The sequence below is a fragment of the Onychostoma macrolepis genome, chromosome 23, assembly GCF_012432095.1.
Source record: "Onychostoma macrolepis isolate SWU-2019 chromosome 23, ASM1243209v1, whole genome shotgun sequence".
NCBI lineage: Eukaryota > Metazoa > Chordata > Actinopteri > Cypriniformes > Cyprinidae > Onychostoma > Onychostoma macrolepis.
The window spans coordinates 8,967,125-8,992,588 of NC_081177.1; the positions used below are offsets into that span (position 1 = coordinate 8,967,125).

The window sequence follows — 25,464 nt, forward strand, 5'->3', positions numbered from 1 at the left end:
TGGAGAAAGCGTTAATATGGATTATGGACTTCAGAAAAAAAGAAAGCCATACAGGTTTTTAATTAAATGAGGGTGAGTAACTGATGACCAAATTTTCATTTTTGGGTGAATTCATTCATTTTACAACCAAGGTTAAAAAACTTGACTCTGCCTACATTTTTGCAGAACTCCAAAAATGTACCTATTTGTAATTCACTGCTAGTAGCAGTAAAACACAAACAACTTTTATTCCTTGTCACACAAATTATGATTATGGGGCAGATTAGCAATCAATAAAGACATGTTTTCTTGCTATATTATTATCTCAAAATACTTTTACTATGGTGCTTGATTTGTAAACTAATACATTTTGATGTATACATCAAATAATCATCTCTTCTGAAGTAGTAAACTTGCTGGGTAGCTCACCCGGTACAGCATTGCACTTGCAATGTGGAGCGTCCCACGAAACATAGGTCACAATAAAAACATTACGCTTGCTTTTGTTATCGTTAGATTTAGTGTTGGTGGTTCATTATTTTCAAAAGCAATTAACCTTTTAACACCACTCCCAGGACATTTCCGAACTGCTGCAATACGTATAACCAATGTAATAAAATATACCTAGATTCATGTTTATGATCTCGGATAAAACTGTTCAGTAAATGGTGCCACTCACTGAACATTTCACTTTGAAAGTGTTGAGAAATGTGCAAATAGCAGTGTAATATCATTTTGCTAAAATGTTGCCACAAGCATGTTTTTCCAATTAGCCTGGGTTCTCTAGTGACATTCTAGAGAATTCTGTGCTTCTAACTTTGTTGCAACAGTTTGTTGCCCACCAAGGTCCTCAATGGTGTAGCCTACTCATAGTACCTTGGAGAGAGGCAGCCCACTCATTAAAATTATGTCCCGGGCCCTGTGAATTTTAGCGTCAGCTCTTTATACATGGTGTCCACATACTTTTGGCCTTTTTTATCAGTATTTTGCATACTATCTGTGCTTTTCTCTAGGAATTAGCGATGAAAGCAACCAACAATTACAGTTGTGATGGTTTTGAGTAGTTACCCATATTCAAAACTCCACAGGAAACTTTAATCTATTATGAAGTAGCATACAAGCATTCAAAACTGATACCACTTTGCAAGGCAACAAGTTAGTGAAAGAGTGTCTTTCTGTCACTGCATTATGCCGGCAAATTGTGGAAGCTGTTCACAGGGGAAGCCAATTCATCAAGGTTGTTTGTCACTGTCAACACAGATTGCAGCAGATGCCGTTGTGTCACTCGATAAGGGAGAGTCTGGAGGGAAACCAGAACGAGAGAAATGTGTTGAAGACTCTCAGACCCGGAGATCTTAAAGGATCTGTTGCGTTTGTCAGGGAAAGCTTGTAAATTCCTATCTTCCCTATCATATTTCGAGAAGCAAAGGAAAACATTTTCTCTGTATATTTTTTTGGAACGTATGACTCAAGCCCGGCAGCATCAGAAAGGAAAATGCTGTACTGTACTGTCAGTCTGTTTTCCTTTGAGTGAAGATTGCATGGTGTCTTGTTTAAAACGAAGACGGATATGTAGGTCTACTGGGCTGTTTTTGAGTGTGTCGAAGTTTGAATTATATATCAACTGATCTTCATAACCTGATTTGGAGGTTGCTAGCTGGCTAGGTGATTTGATTACATCCAGTAATAAAATTCAAATGTTTGACTAACGTGATGAATATGCCCAACCATAACGGAGGTGCATGCATAAGTAGGAAGTTTGCGATGTGTTATTCCATTGATCAAGGTCATTACCTAAAACCCAACGACCGAAGCCTCACGGTATGTCAAGGGATCCCCCTCAGTAAGGTGCACGTGAAAGCGCTCCCTGTTGAGATGCCAGAGCTTCAGGACCCGTTTATTCAGGTTTAAAACGTCACAGCTGGCGTCACACCAGATGTCAGGCAATACCTCCTGTTGCTCAGAGCCGCATCCTGCAGACTAGAGATGGAATCGATTCTCTGCTCAGTCGGATAGATTAATGTGCTCTCTGCTGTACTTCCCTAGCCTTTCTTCTATTCCTCTATCTATTTATTCCACAAACACAATTCTCCTGTGAGAGAATATCTATGGGTTCCTGTTACTGGCCATCCATCATGTCCATTTTAACGCGGTCTGGTCTTTAAATTTAAATGCACTGTCAGAGACCAATAACAGACTGATGGATGGAAACTCAAAAGTTAAATAGATGTTGTTGCCATCGGAGCAGTTATGAAACATTACTTTTGATCAACAGTCTTTGTTAAAATATATTTCTTTTGACAGAGTCGAGGTCAATTTGAAATGCTGTTCACAAGCCATTTAACTTCTGCAGTGTGATGCATTTTGAATTGAAACAAGATATGGAATGAGAAAAATGTGGGATGAGACTTGATTTTATCAAGTGGGAATTGATAGGATTGTGTAAGCTGGCTGTTATGTGCCAGTCGAGTGGTTGAAAAGGAAGAATTTATCTGCATTTTGCAAAGGAAAGTCCTTTTGAAGAACTCCAAAATTATTACATTTTGATAAAAGATTATAAAGATTGTAATTTTTCTTTATAATGGCATGTCTAATGAATCATGCACAAGAAGACCAGGAACATGCATTAAAAAGTAAATAGGGTAAGCCATATGCTGACAAAACATCCCAGTTAAATTTGTTATATATGCTGATAATTATTTAAAACAAATTTATTTTTAATTTCTCATAAATTATTTTCATTTAAATAAATAAATAATTTTTTTTCTCATTTATTTTAAGGAAACTACTGTTTTTAAGTCAGTATACATGTTTCCACTAAAAGAACACAAGACAACTGTATTATTAATAAGAATAAAAACGTAAATAGGGTCAGTTTTGATTTCATGTGCACTTGTTCATGACCTTCATTATTGATGTTTGGCAGGACAAAACTCGAGCCTGCTCTGACCTGAGCATCAATGAGTCTCTTTGTTCACACGGGACAAACATAGAAGCTGCTTTTGTTTCTGTGTAACCATCTGTTCTAAGCACAATAAAACAATCTCCTCTTGCTAGGTTTTATTATTGCCAACAGTTATTTTGTTCCGTCTGCATTGTGCTTGAGCATCTCTGTTTTTCTGTTTCTCCAGGAATTTGCTGGATGTTGATACATTCTCAAGGTCAGCGCCAGGTAAGTCCTGGTCTTAGTGATTGCTCCTTGATGTGAGGCTTGACACAAGTAGTCTGTGGATATGTTTGAATAATACATTATCATAATACTCGTACTGTTTATGCATTAGATATGCACAGTATGCAGACTTTCTGTATTATGCATGGAATACCTGGAATAACCTATTATTTTTGCCAAAACGTTGACATATACAACAAAGGTGCTGTGTACTGTATCCCACAATGCAATATGCTCAACAGTGTGATGGACTGAAACTATATATTTTATTACTTCCTTGACCTATGATTCAGTATTTTATATAATTGTTTAAATTTTTATTGTATTTTATGTATTTTTTAAAAATACCTCTTTTGCAGAGCTAAAAATGAAATGTGATCAGGTCATATAACAACATTGTCATTGTCATGTACTATGATTTTCTTATTGTTTTATATTCTGATTAAAGAATATTAGGCAGAGCATATTGTGTACTGCACTATATACAGAAAATAAATTTTTTTTAAACTTGTCTGGCATCTCAAACGTCTGCATGCATAAACTTTAATATAACTAGCATTTCAAATTTAGCGTTTACATATTCATTTAGAGCTTTTTGATTTTCTTGATTGACTAATGAGCATATAATAATTCTGACTGAGTTGTATTTACTATTCTTAAGGGTAATAAAATGGTCGTCTTGCATGATAATATAAACGTGCCCATATTTTATTACTGCATTATTCAAAGTTTTTTTTTTTTTTATCCCTCTCTCAGAGGGTCAACCACTGAGCAGAAACACAGAGCATTTTCCTTTCCCAAATGATGTCAATAGCCATGAATGCTATTCACATGAATTATTTTGCTGTTGCCTTGAAAACAAGTGGGAAGGTTTCGGATGAGCTATTCATGGCTATTTGGTATGTGAAGCTATTGCTGAAAGTGTTGTACCCTTAGGGCATATCTTTTTTTGCTACTGCTTTTTCTAGTAGTATCAAAGGGACTACTTTTCTTCCAAAGTAATCTCTGAGTTGAAAAAAGCTTGCCTTTTTAAACCTGCCTTAGTCAGAGAAGCCAAAATTATAACATTTATTAAGCCTTCACCCTAATGCTCACAGCAATCAAACGCTTGACTGACATCTGAGTTGCCATAATTTGCACTGAGATTTATTCTAAATCAGTTCCTCGGTTGATCTGGCAAAGGTCATACCTGAATAGGTGTCTCTACTCTTCCTGAAATGCTTTTTGTGCTCTGATGATTGTTCCATGTAATTTATGTGAAATCGTTAAACATTAGCCAGCCCAGTGTAGTTACTGCAGATTTTTCGAGGAGTTGAAAATAATGAATGTGGTCAGTCTCATCTTGTTCAGAGATTATGCATTCGTAATGCCCTGCTTCGAGTAACATTTGCATGTTGAAAAACAAGAAATGCTATTTTGGAGTGATTTTGTTTTGCTAGTTATGTCTAAATTCCTGGGCCATCTCAGGGGGGAAAAGACAATTGTGTCTATTGAGTGTTAACTGACATAATTAACAGGATACTTATTTGCACACAGGATACTTATTTTGATCTTATTTACAATATATGACCAAATTTACTGTCTAATGCAAAAACTCATAAACATCAATTTTGATTTTATAATTAGAATTTCAACCAAAGTACATATCCCCATTCATAACCATTACGTTTTAAGAAAGATTATATATAATTTAAATATATAACATTTATAATTGAATTATAATTCTAATGATATTAGGTGTGTGTGTATATATATATATATATATATATATATATATATATACAGTGGGTACGGAAAGTATTCAGACCCCCTTCACTTTTTTTAAAATTTTCTTATGTTGCAGCCTGATACTACAATTGTTTGAATTCATCCCCCCCCCCCCCCCCCCCCTCATTAATCTACACTCCGTACCTCATATTGACAAAGTGAAAAAATTATTTTAGAAATGTCTGTAAATTTATTAAAAAGAAAAAACTGAAATATCACATTTACATAAGTATGCTATGCTTGTTGTGTCATACCCAAAAAGACTCGAGGCTGTAATTGATGCCAAAGCACTTAGTAAAGGGTCTGAATACTTATGTAAATGTGATATTTCAGTTTTTTTCTTTTTAATAAATTTACAGACATTTCTAAAATTCTGTTTTCACTTTGTCATTATGAGGTACGGAGTGTAGATTACTGAGAAAAAAAAAAAAAAAAAAGAATTTAAACAATTGTAGTAGTAGGCTGCAACAACAAAATGTAAAAAAGTGAAGGGGGTCTGAATACTTTCCGTACCCACTGTATATATATATATATATATATATATATATATTATATTCTATAATATAGAATATATATATTTAAAAATATTAAATAATTCAAAACTTAAATTGAAATCAAAATTAAAATATCATGCTTTCACTTTCAACCATATGAAGTTTTAAAAATTTTTATGGCGATTTTATTCAAATCCTTGCATTTTAGTCATAAAAAATAATGGTTTAAGTTTTTCTGACATCATTTTAGGGGACTGATGTTCCACTGAATCATTTTTGAGTTGAAATTATTATAGTTATTGCAATTGTATTGGCTTGTGTTAGTTCTATGAGAGTTGCTTTTGAACATATATACAGGGCCGTCCTTTGGGCGGTGCAACTGGTGCGGTCGCACTGGACCCCACGCTTCGAGGGGGCCTGCAGCAAATGGACCGAGGGGGAACCCCCCTGGAACACGATTGGACTGAGGGGGCCCCGCTCCCTAACTCACACCGGGCCCTGCATCAGCTAAGGACGGCCCTGCATATATATTTCAGGATTTATCTATTTATTTGAAAATGTCACTCTGACCTTTCAAAAAAAATATGTAGCCTATAATATTTTTTTTTTAAATCTTGAGAAGGATCATTTTTGAATGAATGAATGAATAAATAAATAACTATTAATTCAGACACAAATAACAGTTTTTCTGAGAAGGAATCTCATGTTACAATTTTTCTCAGTGAGACTCACAACTGATTGCTCTTTCACAAATTTTTTGGTGATAGCATGAGGTCTGTGAGCAGATTGTAGAGCAAATGTTCAAGCTTAAATTCTTTATGCTCGAATTTTCATATTTTTGCCAGAAGCTTGCTGGCTGGAGACATTTCTGACATTGTCTCAAACTACCACCCATAGAGCTGCAGTCCATTTGTTGGTCAGGGCACTTCCTGTTTGGACTCCTCTTGAATGATTCAGTGGAGTAATTGATGAGTTAGATTCTCGCACCTGATGCTCCACACTTAGACTTAACAGACCTGGAGTTTGGACTAATACGCCATACTGGTCACAAGTAGGCAATTCTCCAAGCCATTTTTTAATTTAGATGGTAAGATGAAGCTCTCAGTGAAGCATCTCCATTAGCATTTAAGGAAACTCACTGTGCACATGCTGCAAGTGTTTTTTTATTTTTTTATTTAATCAATTTATTGATTGTTTCTCTCTGTGTTTGACCTGTATTTTCCCATTTTCTCTTCACAGTGGTTGTGTTGTATGTTCAAGGAATCGGTACTAAGGAGTGGAGAGAGGTTAGTATGCTTTATATACAGTATGAGCAGAATATTGCTCAGCATTTTCATTTTTTAGCCTTTTGAAAAACTGTATTATCAATTAATATGGTCCATTGGCCACAACTAGAAGCTGCAATCAGGACACAATTTGCAGTTATATTGATGTGATCCATTGTTGTACTTTTAGACCCACCATGAAGTTTTTTCAGTACTGCTTATTATCAAATTGTAGTGTCTATCAGTCGATATTCTCCTCCATCCTCCTCCTCTATCTGCTCTTGTGTGGATGTTCTGTTTTTATTTTTATTTTATGTGTGTTCTTTTATTTTCCTTCCAGATAAATCTCATGAGACTGTTTCTTTTAGAAACAGTATCCATAAACTTGCAGAAGCTTTTAATTACAAAACATGAATAAAACATTAAATATTACTATATTGTTATCTTCTAAGTTGGATTTTTCTACATATACACTATAGTTTAAACTTTGTTCAGTACATTTTTTTTTAAAGAAATTAATACTTTTATTCAGCAAAGGAGAGAATAAATTGATCAAATGTGACAGTAAAGGCATTTATAATGTTACAGAAGGTTTCTATTTCAAATAAATGCTATTCTTTTGACTTTCTATTATTCGAAGAATCCTGAAAAAAATTCCACAAAAATATTATGCTGCACAACTGTTGTCAAGATTGATAATTAGAAATGTTTCTTGACCAGAAGGATCGTGTGACACTGAAGACTGGAGTGATAATGCTGAAAATTCAGCTTTGCATCACAGGAATAAACTACATTTTTAAAATATATTAAAATAGAAAGTAGTTATTTTAAATTGTAATACTATTCCACAATTTTAACCTTCTACTGTATTTTTGATCAAATAAAGACAGCCTTGGTGAGCATAAGAGACTTCTTTCAAAAACATTTGAAAAATCTTACAAATCTACAGTCTACCAATGATAAACTAATTCTGAATAGTAGACATTATAGAACACAAATTATTTAAAACATATAAGTACATAAGTCTGATTTTATGAAAAATTAATTATCATAAAAAGTATTATTCAGATGTTGTTCTACTGAAATGCTGAATTTATTAATTGAAAGTTATGAAGTAAAAACAAAACTAAAATGCATGTGCTGCTTAATTTTTTTAATAGTACAAAGTTACAGGTTAATTTAATTGACCACTTTGAATTTACTGAAGAAAACACTTGAAGGAACTCAAATTGAAAAGTTCACTATCAAAGGGAAAGAAAAAGCATGTGTTGTGAACAGGGGTGGACTACTAAGTCAGGTAAGCGGCCACTTAGGGCCCCGTGGAATCAGGGGGCCCCATCTGATATTGGCGAAACATATCTGCAGCGTTGAGCAATGTAGCCGTTCACAGACATGTGCGCTGATTTCTTGAACGCAGTGACCAGAAGTGTTTAAGTTAGAATCCACTTACCGATCAAAATGCCGAGTTTTTGTCAAGTGCTGAGTTCTGCAAGGTCGGGGATCATCTCATTATAACAAAGTGTAGATACGATGTAAATAAGAGATTCATTGTGCAGTGTAGAGCTTATTAACGGAACGTCGTGAGATCGCAATGAATTGAAGTGAGAGACTGCTATAGTGATCATGAGGGAGCGCTCTTTGTGCGCATTCTAGGCTGTCTGACTGTCTCAGAACAGAGATATTCACCTCAGTAACGAAAGTATTGTGTTTCAAGTCACAATTTTATTTATCTTGATGTTTCAAAATGACTCTCTTGTGTGCTTCTCCTAGGCGCCCCGGCACGAACGGCCGCGTACTTGTAGCTATAAATGCACGAATGCAATGACTGGAGATTTTACCTTAATAATAGGTTTCATTTTCGATTTTTTTTCTCGGCAAAGCCTACAGTATGCCTTCAGAACACTTGGAATATATAATGAGTTGCTTGGGATAATTTTATGTTTGTAAAAAGATTGGAAAGGTTTACAATTTATTAAATGGACAAGTGCAAGTTTTTTTTTTTTTTTTTGGATAATGTCTTCATTTGTAATCTCAAAAAATAAGGTAGCCAAATTTGGCTTTAGAACAGCATCAGGTTGACAAATTACTGGTTGTGACGGTACAAATAAACTATAAACTAGAGCAAGCAAGCAAAATAAGGGTTATAAACACTTGGAATATGGAATGAGTTGCATGGGATAGTTTTATGTTTGTAAAAAGATTGAACATTTTTACAATTTATTAAATGGACAAGTACACACGTTTTTCTTTTCTTTCTTTGTTTCTTTCTTTATTTATTTATTAATAATGTCTTCCTTTTGTGATCCGAAAAAAAAATAAGGTGGCCTAATTTGGCTTTAGAAAAGCAGCAAGTTGACTAATTACTGGTTGTGAAGGGATAAATAAACTAAAAACTAGAGCGAGCGAGCAAAATAGGGGTTAAGCATAAAAGGACACATAGTTATTGTATGGGGGCCCCATACCTGGAATTTGCTTAGGGCCCCCAAATCGCTAAGTCCGCCCCTGGTTGTGAATCTGATTGCAAAAGCTTTATTAAACAAAAGGAATATGGGCAAAAACACAGGGCAAAACATGCAAACTGAAACAGATATCACACAATAAGCACAGACACTACCAAACTGAAAACACAGGGAAAGTAAGAAATTAAACAAGGTACAGGTGAACATAATCAACCAATGAGTAATTATTACAAACTGGCAAATGAAACAAAGGAAACAGGATTGAAATACAGGATTGAAATACAGGAAGAGAAATTAACGCAGAATGTGACACATAAAATTGAGTAGACATGACAGAAATGATCATGCCATGCTAAATGGATAAAAGCAAATAATTTGAACTGTCCAGTTTGCTGTGCTTTTGGGTGTTTTATTGCCTCCCAGTGTTTTAAAATCATCTTAAGATGACCCTTTTGGCAGAATTGTAAATGCAGCTACTAATTGTATCCCACCACCTTGCCAGGATTTGAGGAATCAGCAGTCTCTGGGAAAGTCTCAAATTAAGTGTTGGAAGAAAAAACAGTTTGCCATTGGAAATTTGAGGAATGCAGCGAGCGCTCTGGACTTCTCTAGAGATATCTCACTCTCCAGATGGCATCATGAAATATTCACTGTACTTTTATATAGCTGCTGTGTATCTGGACCAGTGGCTTTCTCCGCATGCATATCAACACTCAAGTGCCCACTCACATTACAAGTACCTCCAAAAGCAAGCATAGCAACTGCATTATAAACAGCCAGCTCCCCTAAACAGATAACGCAGCAACCAACAGTCAAGGACCGATCGGCTCCAGGAACTTCTCCAGGAGCAGATAATGGAAAGCGTGGATACTAAGTTGATAGGTGGGATTATGTGTCTGGGGTGTTGAGAACATGATCTTGGGTCTGAATCTGAGTTAGGAATCAATAGTTCATTACTCTGTGCCGTCGGTGAGCTCCAGCGAGGACTCCTGCCCAATGGGAATTACTGTCTGATTGCTTCAGGGATGTGTACGTTGGCAGGAAGCTGTACGAGCTCACACTGAGCTGCTATTCCTGCCCCACATTCATGCAGAGCTCAGGCTGCTGTCGAGTCTGCCGAGAGAAGGGAAGTCTGAGGGCTTTTTTTGATCATAGCAACTGTTATTATGCTTTGGCACATTCTGTGCAGATTTTACATGCAGTTGAGTGAATAATATTAGCTTCTTTTATGCTTCTCTGTTCTATTCATCTCAAGCATCATGTTTCATTGGAGGATAGTGGCATTTATTATATTCATCTTTACTGTATACAAGTTTTGGCAAGAAAAATAGTCAAGATAATGTTTTATTAGCCAGATTCCACCACAGAATACTAAAATAAAAGAGAAAATATCACACAATTCTGACTTTGATTCTTGCATTTTTGAGAAAAAGTTAAAAACAAACAACTGCAAAATGTAAACTCAGAATTCAGTGTCATAAGGATCCAGGGAAACGAAGAGACGAGGAACTTCAGAACAAATGACTTTATTGACAATTACAGATAACGTTGACAATCTACTGTCATTACAAGACCGGCCACTGAGGCAAGGAAACACAGGGCTTAAGAAGGCTGGGGAAACTAGATAATTACTAACACAGGGCTGGGGACTAATTAACTAATGATCACATAACAAGGACAGGAACTCCAAATAAGGGCACGAGGGGGAAACAAGACACTGAGACAAAGTCTGACATATATATTGAAAAAAATTAAATAGGTGATTGTAACTTTTATCTCACAATTTTGACTTTGATTCTTGCATTTTTGAGAATCAGAAAAGAAGAAAAAAATGATAAACTCAGAATTCAGAAAAAAATTACATTGAAAAAAAAAAAATAGGTAGGCTAATTGTGACTTTTATCTCACAATTTTTTTATCTCCCAAAAAAAAAAACTACTAAATATATTGCAGAAACTTTCCAACGAATTGTATCGTGAAAGGTGCTATACAAATAAACTTGAATTGAATTGAATTTTGACTTCTCAGAATCGGAAGTCTATATCTAACAATTTTGAGTTTATGTCTCAATCCTGAAAAATTCTGAAACTCTGGGCAGAATTATGGGATGAAGTCACAGTTCATTCATTCATTCATTCATTCCATGGTGGAAATAGACTTCCGTGCAGCCCTGTTAGCCATGCTGGTGTTTTTCAATTTTACTAAAAAGTTTTTTTTTTTTTTCATTTAAATTTTCTTTTTCATGTCTTGTCTTTTTTTTAATAGAACATTCACACAATTCAGAGTTTTAAACTGTATTTATACACCCTAAATTTGGGCAACATTGTTATAAATATTGCAAATCTCATATAAAATGAATGCTTAAAAATATTTTACAATAAAAACACGATTTAAGTTATTATTTTTTAGGTATTGGGTTTGACCTTCTGACAAGGCTAAGCATGTTCTTTCATTTTAGTCTGAGAAAAAAATTACTTTGCCTTCAAGGCCTGTTTTGTACCCAATTTGTGGAGAATGACCTTTATATATTCTGTTTTTATAATCTAGCCATTAAAACATTTAATCTAATGATGCATCTTTCATTCTTATTTAGTTTGGTCGAACAGAAGTGATCGACAACACTCTCAACCCGGATTTTGTGAGGAAGTTTGTCCTGGATTACTTCTTTGAAGAAAAGCAGAACCTTCGGTTTGACGTGTAAGTGGATGACAACACTTTTCTGCCTTTAGTTTCAGGAAAAAAAAAAGCGTTATACAGCGATCAAATGCATTTTAGACATTCACTTTCAATCTTTTGCTTATTTGACGCAGATATAATGTTGACTCCAGAAGCTCAAACATCTCAAAGCATGTAAGTAAACTTTAATGTCCCACATGCTGTGCTAATGGATAGACAAATCACGATGCAATGCCTTCAAGTTTTACTCTGTCGATTTAATGTCTTTTCTTGCTACAATGGACATGGATGACAGAAGGTACAAGCTGTAAATGAGTGTAATTTTTCCATTGCTTGTTTTCTATGTCATGCTAAAAATAGTTATAAAGAGAATGCAATTTGTTTTTTGAGTTCTCATTCTTTGGGAAAAAAAAAAGTGTCACGTTCAAAGCCCAGACCCTCTGCGTCCTTTAAATCTGCATGAAAGAGTCTGTTGTAGTCCTCAAAGTCTTGTCTTGTTTTTCTCTTTTTGTTCCGCTCGCTTTTTTTTGTATGCATTTCCATGTCATTGATTCACCCCTTCCATTGCTTAGAGTTTCATCAGCCAGGCCTCACCTGTCTTTATACTCAGTGACATACAGTATCCAAGGTGAGTCCTCATACCATCTTTCTGAGATTTTCCAGACAGGACTGTCACTGCTGATTTGTGTCTGTGGAGCAGGAACCCCACAGTACTGTGATTTACCTTCATTGTTTTGTCTCCCACAGTCCTTCCTCGGCCAGACTTTCTGCACTCTAGGAGAGATTATTGGGTCCTCTGGGTCAAGACTGGAGCGGGTGCTTTCGTAAGTCTTTGATTATTTTCCACCCTTCATACGACACTGAAGAAGAAACAGTACCATGGAAACAGTTCTTTAAAAGTTCTCCAAATCCTACGGGGTCTCTATTCAGGCCACAGATTTAACCACATGGAAGACATAAGTTCATCTGGCCCGCACGGCCCAGCTGAGCTCATTTATATAGCAAGTGCTCTCACGACGATTATAAGATAAAAAGGTTGATAAATTGGTCTTTTTCGTGCAGCTTGCGGTGCGAAACCCTTTTAGGCTCTCCAGCTCTTTGACGGCGCTTCTAAAATCAATGCTTTGAACCGCAGTCGAGGTGCTTGTTTGCGGTTTCTCAGTATAGCAGACCTTCTGTGTCCATATCAATCTAGAGCAGGTCTGTGTACGAATAGATCCCAAAGCTTTGGCGAGGGGTTAAAAAGGGAAACTAATTAAGCTTCTACTCAAATAAAGATGGCACTATGGTGACTGGGGCATTTTAACATTAAGATACAGGCTGCCACTGTCCAGCATATCTGGGTCACATCAATGATCTATTTCAGTAGCACAAAATAGGGTGTCTGGATGATTCCTTCAAAGGGATTTGCTTGCATTTGGTTTTGCAGAAGAACCACGTTTTTCATATGTGATTTTGCCAAATGACATGCCATTTTCACAAAAAGCCTCAAATGCTGTTTTTATATGATGGCATGAGTGTTATTTAAGTATTATTTATATACAATTATAGTATTCATTAATATCTTAAATTAGGTTTTTGTAATTTTTGAAATTTCAGTTATTTTAGTAATTTTCTTATGTGCTTTCATTTTTATTCGTTTTTTAATGTTTCTATATAGCTTTATTTATTTGTTGTAGTACTTAAACTTTATTTAAATGTTAATATTTTTATGTTTTATCTAATGTTTATTTATATTTATTTTATTTCAAGTTTATTTCAGTTACTGAAAACTATTTTTAGTAGTTTTAGTTAACTATAACATCTGTTGATATGAAATAAAAACACTTGATTCATGCTTTCACATGTCAAATCTGAATATAAGCATTTTAAGTCGCTTTAATTTATTTCAGTTGTAATTTTCATTGAGGTTTTCTTTAAGTTTTCAATGTAATATTTGCATTTTACTAAACAGCTTTACTTTAATTACTGAAAACAAATTTTTAATAGTTAACAATAACAATACTAGATATGAAGCAAAACATTAATGCTTGTACAAGTTAAATTTGAATATATAAAAGGTTTCAAGTCACTTTATCTCAGTTTATTTCTGTTTACGTTTGTAAGTTTTTTATACTTAATATTTATATCTTTTTTTTTTACTTACTTTACAGCTTTACATCAGTTAACGAAAAGATTTTCAATGGTTTTAGTTAACAATAACAATTCTGGATATGATGTAAAATTAAATCTGAAATCTGAATATATAAAAGGTTTTAAGTCACTTTATTTTAGTTGTTATTTCCATTAAGATTTTTATGTTTTTTTTGTTTATATTTTTCTTTACTTTACAGCTTTACATCAATTACTGAAAACGATTTTTAATAGTCAACAATAACGACAATGGATGACATATGAAGCAAAAACACACAATTAATGTGTTGAAATGCGAAATTCATATGCTTTTCCATAATGGGGCTCAGTGATCGGAATATAAGCTGTTTTAAGTCACTTTAATAAGAAAGCAAAATGAAAAACATTGAAGATATGGCTAGACAGTGTGACTAAACCCCTTAAGAACATGAAAAATAGTTTGTAAGTCCCTTCCAACAGCTAGTTTTCTTCCCCGAAGAACATGACAGGCGCTGTGCACGCGCTCTGTATCGCAGCATGGTAGACGGGGAGCTTTTTGCGAATGCGTCTGATGGTGACACGGCATGGGGCAAAAAACACTAAATGGGCCGTCTCCTTTTGGCCTTTGTGTCACGCGTTCTGCTGTGCTGTGCAAGCGGCGAGCAGCGGATTAGGAAAAAGGTTGGCGGCAATAGGCATATTTTAGTAGGTCAGCCCGTCTCTCTAAAGAGCTAGTGGGCAGATACTGTAACACACTGGGGTGGAAGTGTGGAGGAAGAGGTACTACTCTATTACCTGCTGGTTTCTATGGCAACCCACCAAGACTAGTGGCTTTTCAATTACATAGCACTGCATTTGGGCAAATACATCGAATTCCCTCTGTTTTCGCAAGATAAGGCCAGGGAGTCCTAAGGACAAGAGATGCCACGGGAGGATCGGAGATGGGGATTTGAGGTTCTGCGCCACATTTGGGGGCCCTTCGGGCTTGATTTTTCTCCAGCCTCATTTCCACATGTGAGCGTGGTGGATTTGTGGAGAAAATGTGCGTGGATAGAAGAGAGCCATATACTGTCAGGCTGAGCAAAATATTTTTAGACAACCTGGTTTCGGTCCAGGAATGTTTGAGATGAGAGAATGTAAAATGCTGTACAATAACAAGACCGGGTGTCAATATTTCAGCTCGGGGTTTTAAATTGTCACAGAATGCAATTTATTTGCCATGTATGAGTATTGAAAATATTTCAAATAAGCCCCAAAAATACATCTCGCCACGCAGGTAGGAAGAATTACTCCATCAGAAGGTGGGTAATTTGTCATTGGTCACTGTTGAAAAACAAATTACCTAATGTTACGCCCATGTGTTTTTCTACACACTCGATCAATCTATTTCATACATAATTCTCTATTTAACTCTCTAACCCCCAGCCCCCGTCACACATGCGCGCGCACGCACACTCACACACACACAAACTGAGCTTCTAATTAGCTAAAAAGAAAGCATGACATTTTCTCTGAAAATACCTCAGTGTTGGAGACATTCATCATGGTAGCGGCGCTGTCACAGGTTTATACTGATATGTATGAGGGTGAAGTGTGTCCAGATAAACTGCCAAACACGCTACTGTCAGTGTACCGATGGCTATCACACTTAGACATCACTAGCTCAAATGGTTTTTCACACTCCATTGCATGGAAAACAATTACATGTTCAGTACACTACACATGTTTCATAGATTTTTGACACATTAGACATCTGCTGTACATTAAAAATATATTATATAAATGAACATTAAATTCAAGAAATATATAGAATTTATATATATATATATATATATATATATATATATGTTATGAATGTATTATCTCCTGTAGTCAATGACCAGTACATTGGATATTGGATAGGACAACTATTGGCTCATATTTGGCTATTTTTAGATTATCGGGTGACATTCATGTGGCTCAGTATGATGAAAGTCACTGATGTTCAGTACATACAGTGGTATATACTTTGAACTCTAATGGATTTTTCTCTATTTTGTCCAAGAGGCAAAAATAAGTCACTTAGAAAAGTAATTGCATACGTCTCCTCAACAAGCTTTACTATCTAACATCTCATTTATAGCGCACACAGTACAGCACAACTTGTAATACTTAGTTATTGGTTTGTTCAGAGTAGTTCACTTTAAATGGATAATTCATCAATTAATGATCAATTATTCACTCTTATGGTATTCTCTGGGACATGAAATGACATATTCTTAAGAACCTTGATGCCAGATTTCTTAAGAGTAGTCCGTGCAAATTGTGTGCTGCTTGTATGGCAAAGCCATACAAAGTCTTCACTCTCAAAAAATATTGCTCTTGAATATATATGTACAGTGTCCTCCAAAAGTATTGGAACAGTGAAGACAAAATTGTTCTGTTTCCTGTGGAGTCAAGACATTTGCAAATATGATGTTTTACCAGCTAAGAAGTTCAGCACTTTTAGAGTTTCATCCCTCGATCTGATGTGAGCATAAGTATTGGAACAGTTGCCTCACAGGTCTTTCTAAGTGATCAGCTGTGTCCTGTTGCATTAATTCTTCAGATATTAAAAGCAGGGAATGTGTCGTATCAGTTATATACATTACTTCTGCATTCTGAGCCTTGTATTCGATGATGACACACACAAACCAGGATGAAGATGAGGGAGCTGACTTTGAGAGAAAAGCAAAGCAATTTGGATAAGAAAAGAGGAAGTCAATTAGAGCTCTAGCAAAAATAAAGGGCATGGACAAATCAAGAGTTTGGAAACCACCGGCGACACCAGCAACCAACAACTACCTGATCGGCTGAGAAAACAAGTTGATGACAGACAAATCAAAAAAGCTGTGAAAATGAACCCTAAAAGACGTGTCTGTAAAATCACCAACAACTTCCAGAAAGCTGGGGTGATGCTCTGACAATCTACTGTCCTCGGGAGACTTTGACACAGAAATACAGATGCTACACAGCAAGATACAAACCTCTGACCAGCTCCAAAAATAGAAAGGCAAGATTAGAGTTTGCAAAAAAGCACAAAAGTGAGCCAGAAGAGTTTTGGAACTGTGTTTATGGACCGATGAGAAAAAGATGAACCTTTATCTAAGTGATGGGAAAGCAAAAATGTGGAGAAAAAAAGGGAACTGCAATGATCCCAAGCATACAGCCTCATCTGTAAAGCATGGTGGAGGTGGTGTCATGGCATGGGCATGCATGGCTGCCTCTGGAACAGACCCTCTCAACTTTACTGATGACTTAATGTGTGATGACAGTAGCAGAATGAATTTGGAAGGGTACAAAACCATCTTGCCTACCAATAGATCAAGAAAATGCCACCAGATTCATTGGGAAGTGCTTCATATTGCATCAGGATAATGACCCAAAACACCTGCCAGTTCAGTCAAGGAGTTTATCAGGGTAAAGAAATGGAAAGTCTTAGATTGCTCAAATCAGTCTCCAGATTTAAATCCGATTGAACATGAATTTCACCAGCTGAAGAGGAGAGTAAAGGCAGAAACTCCCCAAACAAGCAACAATTGGAATTGGCTGCATTAAAGGCTGGGAAAAGTATTTCAAAAGATGAGACCAAGAGTCTGGTGATGTCTATGAGTCACAGACTCACTGCTGTGATTGTGTGCAAGGGATCTGCAACTAAATAATAGCTTTTGATTTTTCATATCTGCCTTATGTTCAACTGTCCCAATACTTATGCTCACATCAATGAGTGGGATGAACTCTAAAAGTGCTGTTCTTTTTATTTGGTAAAACATCTATGTGTTGAAACGTCTAATGATAAAATTTGACATTCTGTAGTTTTGTCTCATATTCATCTTTTCATCATATTTGCAAATGTCTTGACACCACAGCCAACAGAACAATTTTTGTCTTCTCTGTTCCAATACTTTTGGAGGGCACTGTATATGTAGAAGATATATATATATATATATATATATATATATATTAAATCTGTTTTTTTCCATACAATGGAATGTCAGTGTGGTTCAAAAAAAAAATTCTGCAGAAGAAACAAATGATGACAGAATGTGCATTTCTGGCTGAAATACCCATTTAATTTCTAAAATCCAAAATCATGAGAACATGTGTGTTTACTTTTTATTCTGGTGATGCTATTTTAGTGGATGAGGTTAAGCGTATCTCAAGATCTTTTTATCTGTGTGGACAGCTGTTGTGTTTGACCTTCAGATGAGTCTCTGGCTTATTAAGTGGGAACCACAGGCTTAGAACTTAAGCACAGTTCCTGATTCCTGCGCCAGAAGTGTGTGCGGCGAATCCGTAAGCCAGCAGACCTGTAAACACAGTGTGGCCTTTAAAATTCATTATGCATAATCGAGTTAACTGTCACATGATCAACATCCTTATCTGGATCAGGCACTTCAGATACAGTATGTTATTTGCATTTCTCTACAATACTTCCTCCCTGACAGACATTTATCAGCTGCTTAATTGCTCTGATATGCACCTCTACAATCTGTGTTTTGAGTGCACTTGGGAGCAGGGCATTTTTGACAGCTATTAACCTGCCCTGACCGAACAGTGAGATCAGTTAATGCATGCTCACTAAAATCCCCACCATCATTGCCTAATTGGCCAGCTTACTCATTCTCTGCAGTCTGTTCCCACGGCTGAACCTGCAGCGTACTTCAGCAACACAATGTGCTGGTCTCTCGAACTGTATTTTTAGCAGCTCGAGTAATTTAAATTCATGTAATTCACCTTTATGAGGCACCATTATATTGATGATGCCATTTTATCTACATGAACAACAATGACATCTGCATTATTTTAATATTATTTATATATTATAGTAATTATTAGTATTTTGAATTAGCTTTTAGTTTTTGATTTTCAGTTTTCATTTTATTTTGTATTTTTTAAGTTTTTAATATATTTCCATATAGCTGATTATTTAATATAATTAGATAATTTAATATATATTTTAATATAATTTATATATAATTATAATTTATTATTTCAGATTTTTTGTTGTTGTTGTAATTTTTTGGCTTGTTTTAGTAATTTTAGTACTTTAACTGTCCTTCTAATATTTAAACTTTATTGCAAATTTATTTTGATTACCGAAAATGATTATTAATAGTTTTAGTTAATACTATTAATAATATAATAATAAAGATTTAATAATTCACAGTGTAAGGATGATTGCCTTCCTTGCCATTATTAATAATAATACATTTTATTCTGTACGTACACACACACACACATACACATATATGGTTGCCAAACAATGTCACTTTGTACGTTCATGTAAAATGTGAATACACTACTAATTTGAATAACAAGTTTGTACTGGAATGGTATTTTTGTGGTTTTGAAGGATCTCTTGGTGCGTTCGTGACATACATACAGCAGCACTGGATGTCTGTGTCCTGTAAGAGGGACTCAGCGTCTCAGTTCTAATGCCGCCCAGATTTATCCAGGCTGCCGAGGACTCTGATTAAACATGCAGGGGGTTTGAAGCTCTCCGATAAAATCTTGAGATGCTTTTGTTCTGTCTGTCAGATATGCTGTGTTAGAGAGGTGACAGCCCAGCTGGAAAAGAGTGTATTCTTCGCCTGTGACCATGAATATTGTAGTTTCATACCACAATGTGGTTTAACTGAAAGCGAGGTATTTGAGTGCAATAACTCTTAATCCAAAGACGTATCTTCTCAAAATGTTAAATGTCATTCATTAAATTTTATTAATTTTTTCCCTTATTCATTTCCCACCTGTCAGTCAGTGATTTTTTAGTGTATTTTTTATTATTATTAATTTTTTTAGCTTTCTTTCTTCTCCTTTCTGTAGACTGCAGTATTACTTACACTAGTGGCACTTCCTGTTCTTTTGTGTGCGGTAGCAGTGATGGAGCCCTCATTCGCAGCAAAAGTTGGGATTGAAAACCTCCTCGGCTCACCTTTATAAGTTGTTTCCATAGCAGCAGGAAAGTGAATGCCCGAGAGTTAGTGACACTGACAGCTGTCTTGAGTTATACATTCGCTGGTACTGAGTAATGAGAGAGTCTACGGTTATGATGAGCCACGTGTGACCTTGAGCAGGATGAGTTGATGCCTGGGGCAAGACGTGAACTCTTCAGACAAGCTGAACTCTCTCCTACTTGGTCTTTGTGTTTGTACAGCAAAAAAATCCTCTAGTGGTGTCCTTGGACCCCCAAACTCCCTAAGTAGCTTGCTTTTAGTCCGGTATTGTTTATTCTCTACTTTAGATGTTGCATTTGTGATCTTAGGTCATTCTGTGAAGATTTTCCATTTTAAAACTTTCTACACTGTTAGACATTTTAAAGAGTTTATATAGTAACTTACTGGCAACACTGTTGAGTTATTTAATTGAATTAAGATTCACAGTAGGAAACTGTATTTGATTTACAGTTGCAAACTGTACTGTTTTACAGTAAATTACTGTAAAAAATCCAATTAATCAGTATACTACTTCTAATTCGTTCATTTTGATATAGATTTCATTCGATTTTATAATTTTTTATATAGAATTCATTTTATTTTTACTCTACATAGGTACTACTGGCATTCAATTAAAACAGACACAATAATTACAAAATATCAAATTCTTTATTTAAAACATTGCATGTACAACACTTAAAAATACAGTCTTCCAATGCTGGAACAGTGCATCTTCACCATTTCTCCTGTCTTAGGACGTTTTTCAGTGCTTTATGTTGTATCCTCTGGATTCATCCTCACAAAGAATCTTTAGGCAACAGAAACATAATGGGGAAAAAAGAAAAGCAGCCAAATAATACACAGCCATCTGCAAAACCCAGGTGCTTCTCCAAAACGTGGCCACCACCTTTGCTCACCCTCCACTTTGTTAGTGACAGAAATGTCTTCTCTGAAAAACAAGAAGTAGAAATGGCACATTTTAAAAGGCAAACCCCTTTAGAGCAACATATGCTCTAAACCTATGCATAGTAGAAGAGTCGGGTGCTGGATTGGCCTGCATGCAGTCCAGATCTTTCACCTATAGAGAACATTTGGCACATCATTAAACGAAAAATATGTCAAAGACGACCACAAACTCTTCTGCAGCTAGAAACCTGTATCAGGCAAGAATGGGACTAAATTCCAACACCAAAACCGCCCAGACGTCTTCAAACTGTTTTAAGAGAAGAGGAGATGCTACACCATGGTAAATATGCCCCCGTCCCAACTATTTTGAGACCTGTAACAGGCATCAAATTTGAAATGAGCTCATTTTGTGCATAAAATTGTGCAATTTAAACATGTCATGTTATCTATGTTCTGTTGTGAATACAATATTGGTTCATGTGATTTGAAAGAAAAAGAAAAAATTGAATAAAGTTACTAATTTTGTTGTTTGTTTGTCAATAAAAATGTGTAATAGCACAAAATCAAAGTTGGTGTTAGCTAACTCATATTATTAACTATTATTATAGTTCATAATAACTATTATTAATCATTATTTATGCATTAATTATGGACACAAAATGCATCAGTTTTGTAGTGTGATTCTCCTGGAGTTTATTTATTTATTTATTTATTTTCTTCAGATTGCAGTGTGAAATTTTCAAGAATGTAATATGCAGCAATGTATTTTTAAAAACTATTATGTAATTGATTACAGCTCAGCCGACTGGAGATAACTTGATAAAACACTTCCCACTGCAAAGAGTCATTTTCAGCCTCCATGCCACCTCTAGCCTTCTCCATGGCAGATCCGCCTCACTGAATCTTACCTGCATGTCTGGATCTGACATGTGTCTCAGGAGGGGGGGAGATGAGAAGCGTGGTGGGACGCTTGCCTGTCTGTCCTTCAGTCTAAATTCCTATTTGGCATCATTGAGCTTTAACAGGATTTCTAGCCTGCAGGTGGTCAGGTGTGCATGTCATTGTGAGTTTATGCACGTATGTGTGTGTGAATAGATGGAGGGTCAAAGGCTGTACTAAAGTATCAAGCTAACCTGCCACTCAGCTGTTGTGGTGATATTTGTTCCCATGGGAATCCGATTTTAGCCAATCAAATGCAAAGATGGCAGGAGACCACTTAGAATGGGGTTTAAAAATGATGAAAGAGAGTCTGTGGTCATGGAGACAGATCTTTGGAGCTGGAATCAATCATCTCATTTTATAATTTTATGACAAATATACTAGACTATCCAGACTCCAGTATATATTGGATATGTTTTGTGCATAAGCCTCATGTCCACTTAGAGTCAGCATGAAATCAAAATGGACTCTATTTGCCGCCTTAATGGATGTTCCTAGTGTTATTTTATTCATCGCTGCATGTTATAAAAAAGTTTTTCCTTTCCATGTTACGTCACCAAGCTTTGGAATATAGATAGACAAGTCAAAAGTTTGAAATAATAATAATAATTTTTTTTTTAAACGTTTTTGAAAGAAGCCTCTTATGCTCACCAAGGCTATAATTATTTGATCAAAAATACAGTAAAAACAATTATACTCTAAAATATTATTACAATGTAAAATATGTTTTCTATTGTAATATATATATATATAATATAATTTATTTTTGAGATTGCAAAGCTGAATTTTCAGCATCATTACTCCAGTCTTCAGTGTCACATGATCCTTCAGAAATCATTCTAATTTGCTGATTTGCTTCTTAGTTAATATCAATTATTGGTGCTCAGTTATCAGTGATGGTTCTTATTATTATCATTATGTTGAAAATGCTACTTATTATTTTCTATCTCTCTTTTGTAAAATTATAAATGTCTTACTGTCACTTGATTAATTTAATGCATCCTTGCTGAATAAATTATATTTTAATATATATTTAAATAGTAAATGATATATATCGCATTATTAGTGTTTCTAATATATTTTAGATCAAATAAATGCAGCCTTGGTGAGCATAAGAGACTTCTTTCAAAAAATTATTTTAACCATGAATATCCTCTTTCACTCAGAAATACGTCAGTTCATGAATGCAAAATGGTTTGTGAACTTCACTTATTAACTTCCAAAATCAAACTGTATTCAGCGTCTTTTGTTGCGTTTATGTTCCATCACTTAATTTTTGCTGCTTCCTCAGAATATCTCTCTTTTCCCTCACGCAGTCTTTCAGTCCTCAGCCTTTAATCTTTTTTCTAGCTAACCCTCATCACCTTTTCCCCCTCATTCCCTACACTTTCCCCTCTTTTCAGGTGAATCATGTTCTTTTCAGAGGTTCGATGTGGGCTATTCAGTGACTGAAGTGGCCCACCATTACCGGCAGTGCAATCGAATTGTTCCGCAGAAAGCTCTTAGCAGCAAAAAGCGCTCGAGCAACTCTGTAAAAAGCACACAAAAATGGAGTCGTCTTATTTGTCCTGATTTTGAGTGGGCTCGCAGTGCGCTTAGAACTGTGCCAGTCTTCAGGAGGGGTTGACGTGAACTCTTGTCTTTAAAAACGTTACCCCACATTTTATTGAAAGTTTAAAAGCATTTATCTATCTTTTCTCAAGGGGCATTCCTGGGAAGAAATGCGGGAACATTATCTTCACAGCTGAGGAACTCAGCAATTGTCGGGTCAGTGCAAAATATCCTCATGCACACACACTTAGTCTGACTCTACAGTCTTTCATCAAGCTGAATGCCTGAGGCATTGTATTTAAATATCAGAGGTGAAGGTTTTTTTTTTTTTTTTGCCTTTTTGCTAAGATTAGGCACAGAGAGACAGAAAAAGGAATGAATATCTAGATTTACCAAGTTAATCCACCATGGATCTCTCTGTAGTCGCTCAAGAGTGAACGAGTGAATCTCATGAAAACTGTCAAGCACATGTGATATTTTATCACGAGGCAAATTTCCATTATAAAATACATTTTGCTTAAAGTAAAGTAAGCTTGTAGCTTGTTACCATATTTCCAGCTTCAATTCACATCACATCACTGCTATGCAAAATATGAATTTAAAAATGGTGAAAATTATACATTTTATTTCAAAGGTAAAAATATTTGTGGATCATTGAAGTATTTGTTGCACTTTAATTTACTCTTTAAAAAAAATCAAACATTACATTTTGTTTAAAGGAAAGGAAGTTTGTAGCACCATTAAGATTTATTTTGCATTACATTATTTTTAAGGTAATTAGCACTTTTCCTGCCCAATTCACATTACTGTTATGCAAACAAACAAATATATAAATGATAGATTTATTTGATATATTCTATTCTATTATTAAAGTATTTTTGCACATTAATTTGCTGCTTGTTGATTAAAATAAAACAATACATTTTGTTTAAAGGAAAGGAAGCTTGTAGGTCATTATTTTTTATGATAATTGCATATTTTCTGCCTCAATTCATATTATTGCTAAAACAAACAAACAAATAATAATGATATAATAATATTATTTGATGTATTAAAGTATTCATACATCATGGTGTCACGGTGCACACAGCAGGGAGGAACGAGGAACACGGAGACGAGGATGAACTTCAAAATAATAGTCTTTAATAATGACATCAGGACAGGGCAAGACAAGACAAGGCTGAGACAGACAGGAACACCGGGGAATAACGAGTAGACCAGACGAAAACTAACTAAACAGGCAGGAACTAAATACACATGACAATTACAGATAATGACTAAACACAGCTGGACAAGACTTAACTAATGATAACACTTAACAAGGACAGGAACATGACCAAATATGGAAACAAGAGGCAGTAAGAAATGTTTCTTGAGGTGCAAATCAGCATATTAGAATGATTTCTTAAGGATCACGTGACACTGAAGACTGGAGTAATGAAGCTGAAAATTCAAAACAATTAATCAAAATTGAAATAATATTTTACAATATTACTATATTTTTTGATTTAATAAATGCAGCCTCGGAGAAACAATACATTTTACCGACCTCAAACATTTGAACAGTAGCGTATCTTTATTTATGCAGTGGGTTGGTGCGGTAAATGTGCTTAATGGTCCTGAAAATGATGCACAAGAAAAATGTGACCCGGACATGATTTTGTGAGATTCCCTCACACATTTAATCCTAAACCCTTGCAGACCTGGCGATGCCAAGTTTAGCATTTGGCTCACTATTTGAACCTGTCCATGTTAATAACTGTTTTAAACCGTCCATCTCTTTTCAGTCATTCCACTCACAATTTGACTGTTTCAGTGCCATGGGCCAGTTCATAAAACCACATAAATATCATTTCAGATGACAGAAACGATGTATATATATTCAGTTTCATCCCTCTGTGTCCTTGAAATAGCATGTAGCTACAGCAAGTGTTTGGCAGAAAGCCGTGACAGTTCACCTCAAATACAGCTTCAGTCTCCCCAAGAGAGATGACTGTTTTAAAAGGCAGATGAGCTATCTGTCCAGTGTGACACCCGGACCGTAGTTCCTCGAGTACTCCCTAGATATTCTTTCTCTATCAAGATCCAATTAAATCTGTTGCATGTGTGACTTCCCTGGTCTTGAGGGTCTCCCTGGAGATCTGGTATTCTGAAGAGAACGGCACCAATAAATAGCTAAACACTGGAGACCTC

The 25,464-nt window shown here is 35.5% G+C and overlaps 1 protein-coding gene across 2 annotated transcripts in view; it reads left to right on the top strand.

Annotated features, from left to right (window-relative positions):
- Positions 1–25,464, top strand: part of cpne9 (copine family member IX) — a 45,319-nt gene that overhangs the window by 2,614 nt on the left and 17,241 nt on the right. The window contains exons 2-8 of one of the 2 annotated variants that reach the window (XM_058763118.1): positions 3,111–3,151; positions 6,649–6,695; positions 11,727–11,830; positions 11,944–11,983; positions 12,105–12,107; positions 12,557–12,633; positions 23,424–23,487. In XM_058763118.1, the coding sequence (XP_058619101.1) occupies positions 3,111–3,151; positions 6,649–6,695; positions 11,727–11,830; positions 11,944–11,983; positions 12,105–12,107; positions 12,557–12,633; positions 23,424–23,487 (376 nt within the window). Of the gene's footprint in view, positions 1–3,110; positions 3,152–6,648; positions 6,696–11,726; positions 11,831–11,943; positions 11,984–12,104; positions 12,108–12,520; positions 12,634–23,423; positions 23,488–25,464 lie in introns of both variants that reach the window. The other variant, XM_058763119.1, reaches the window with a different exon arrangement.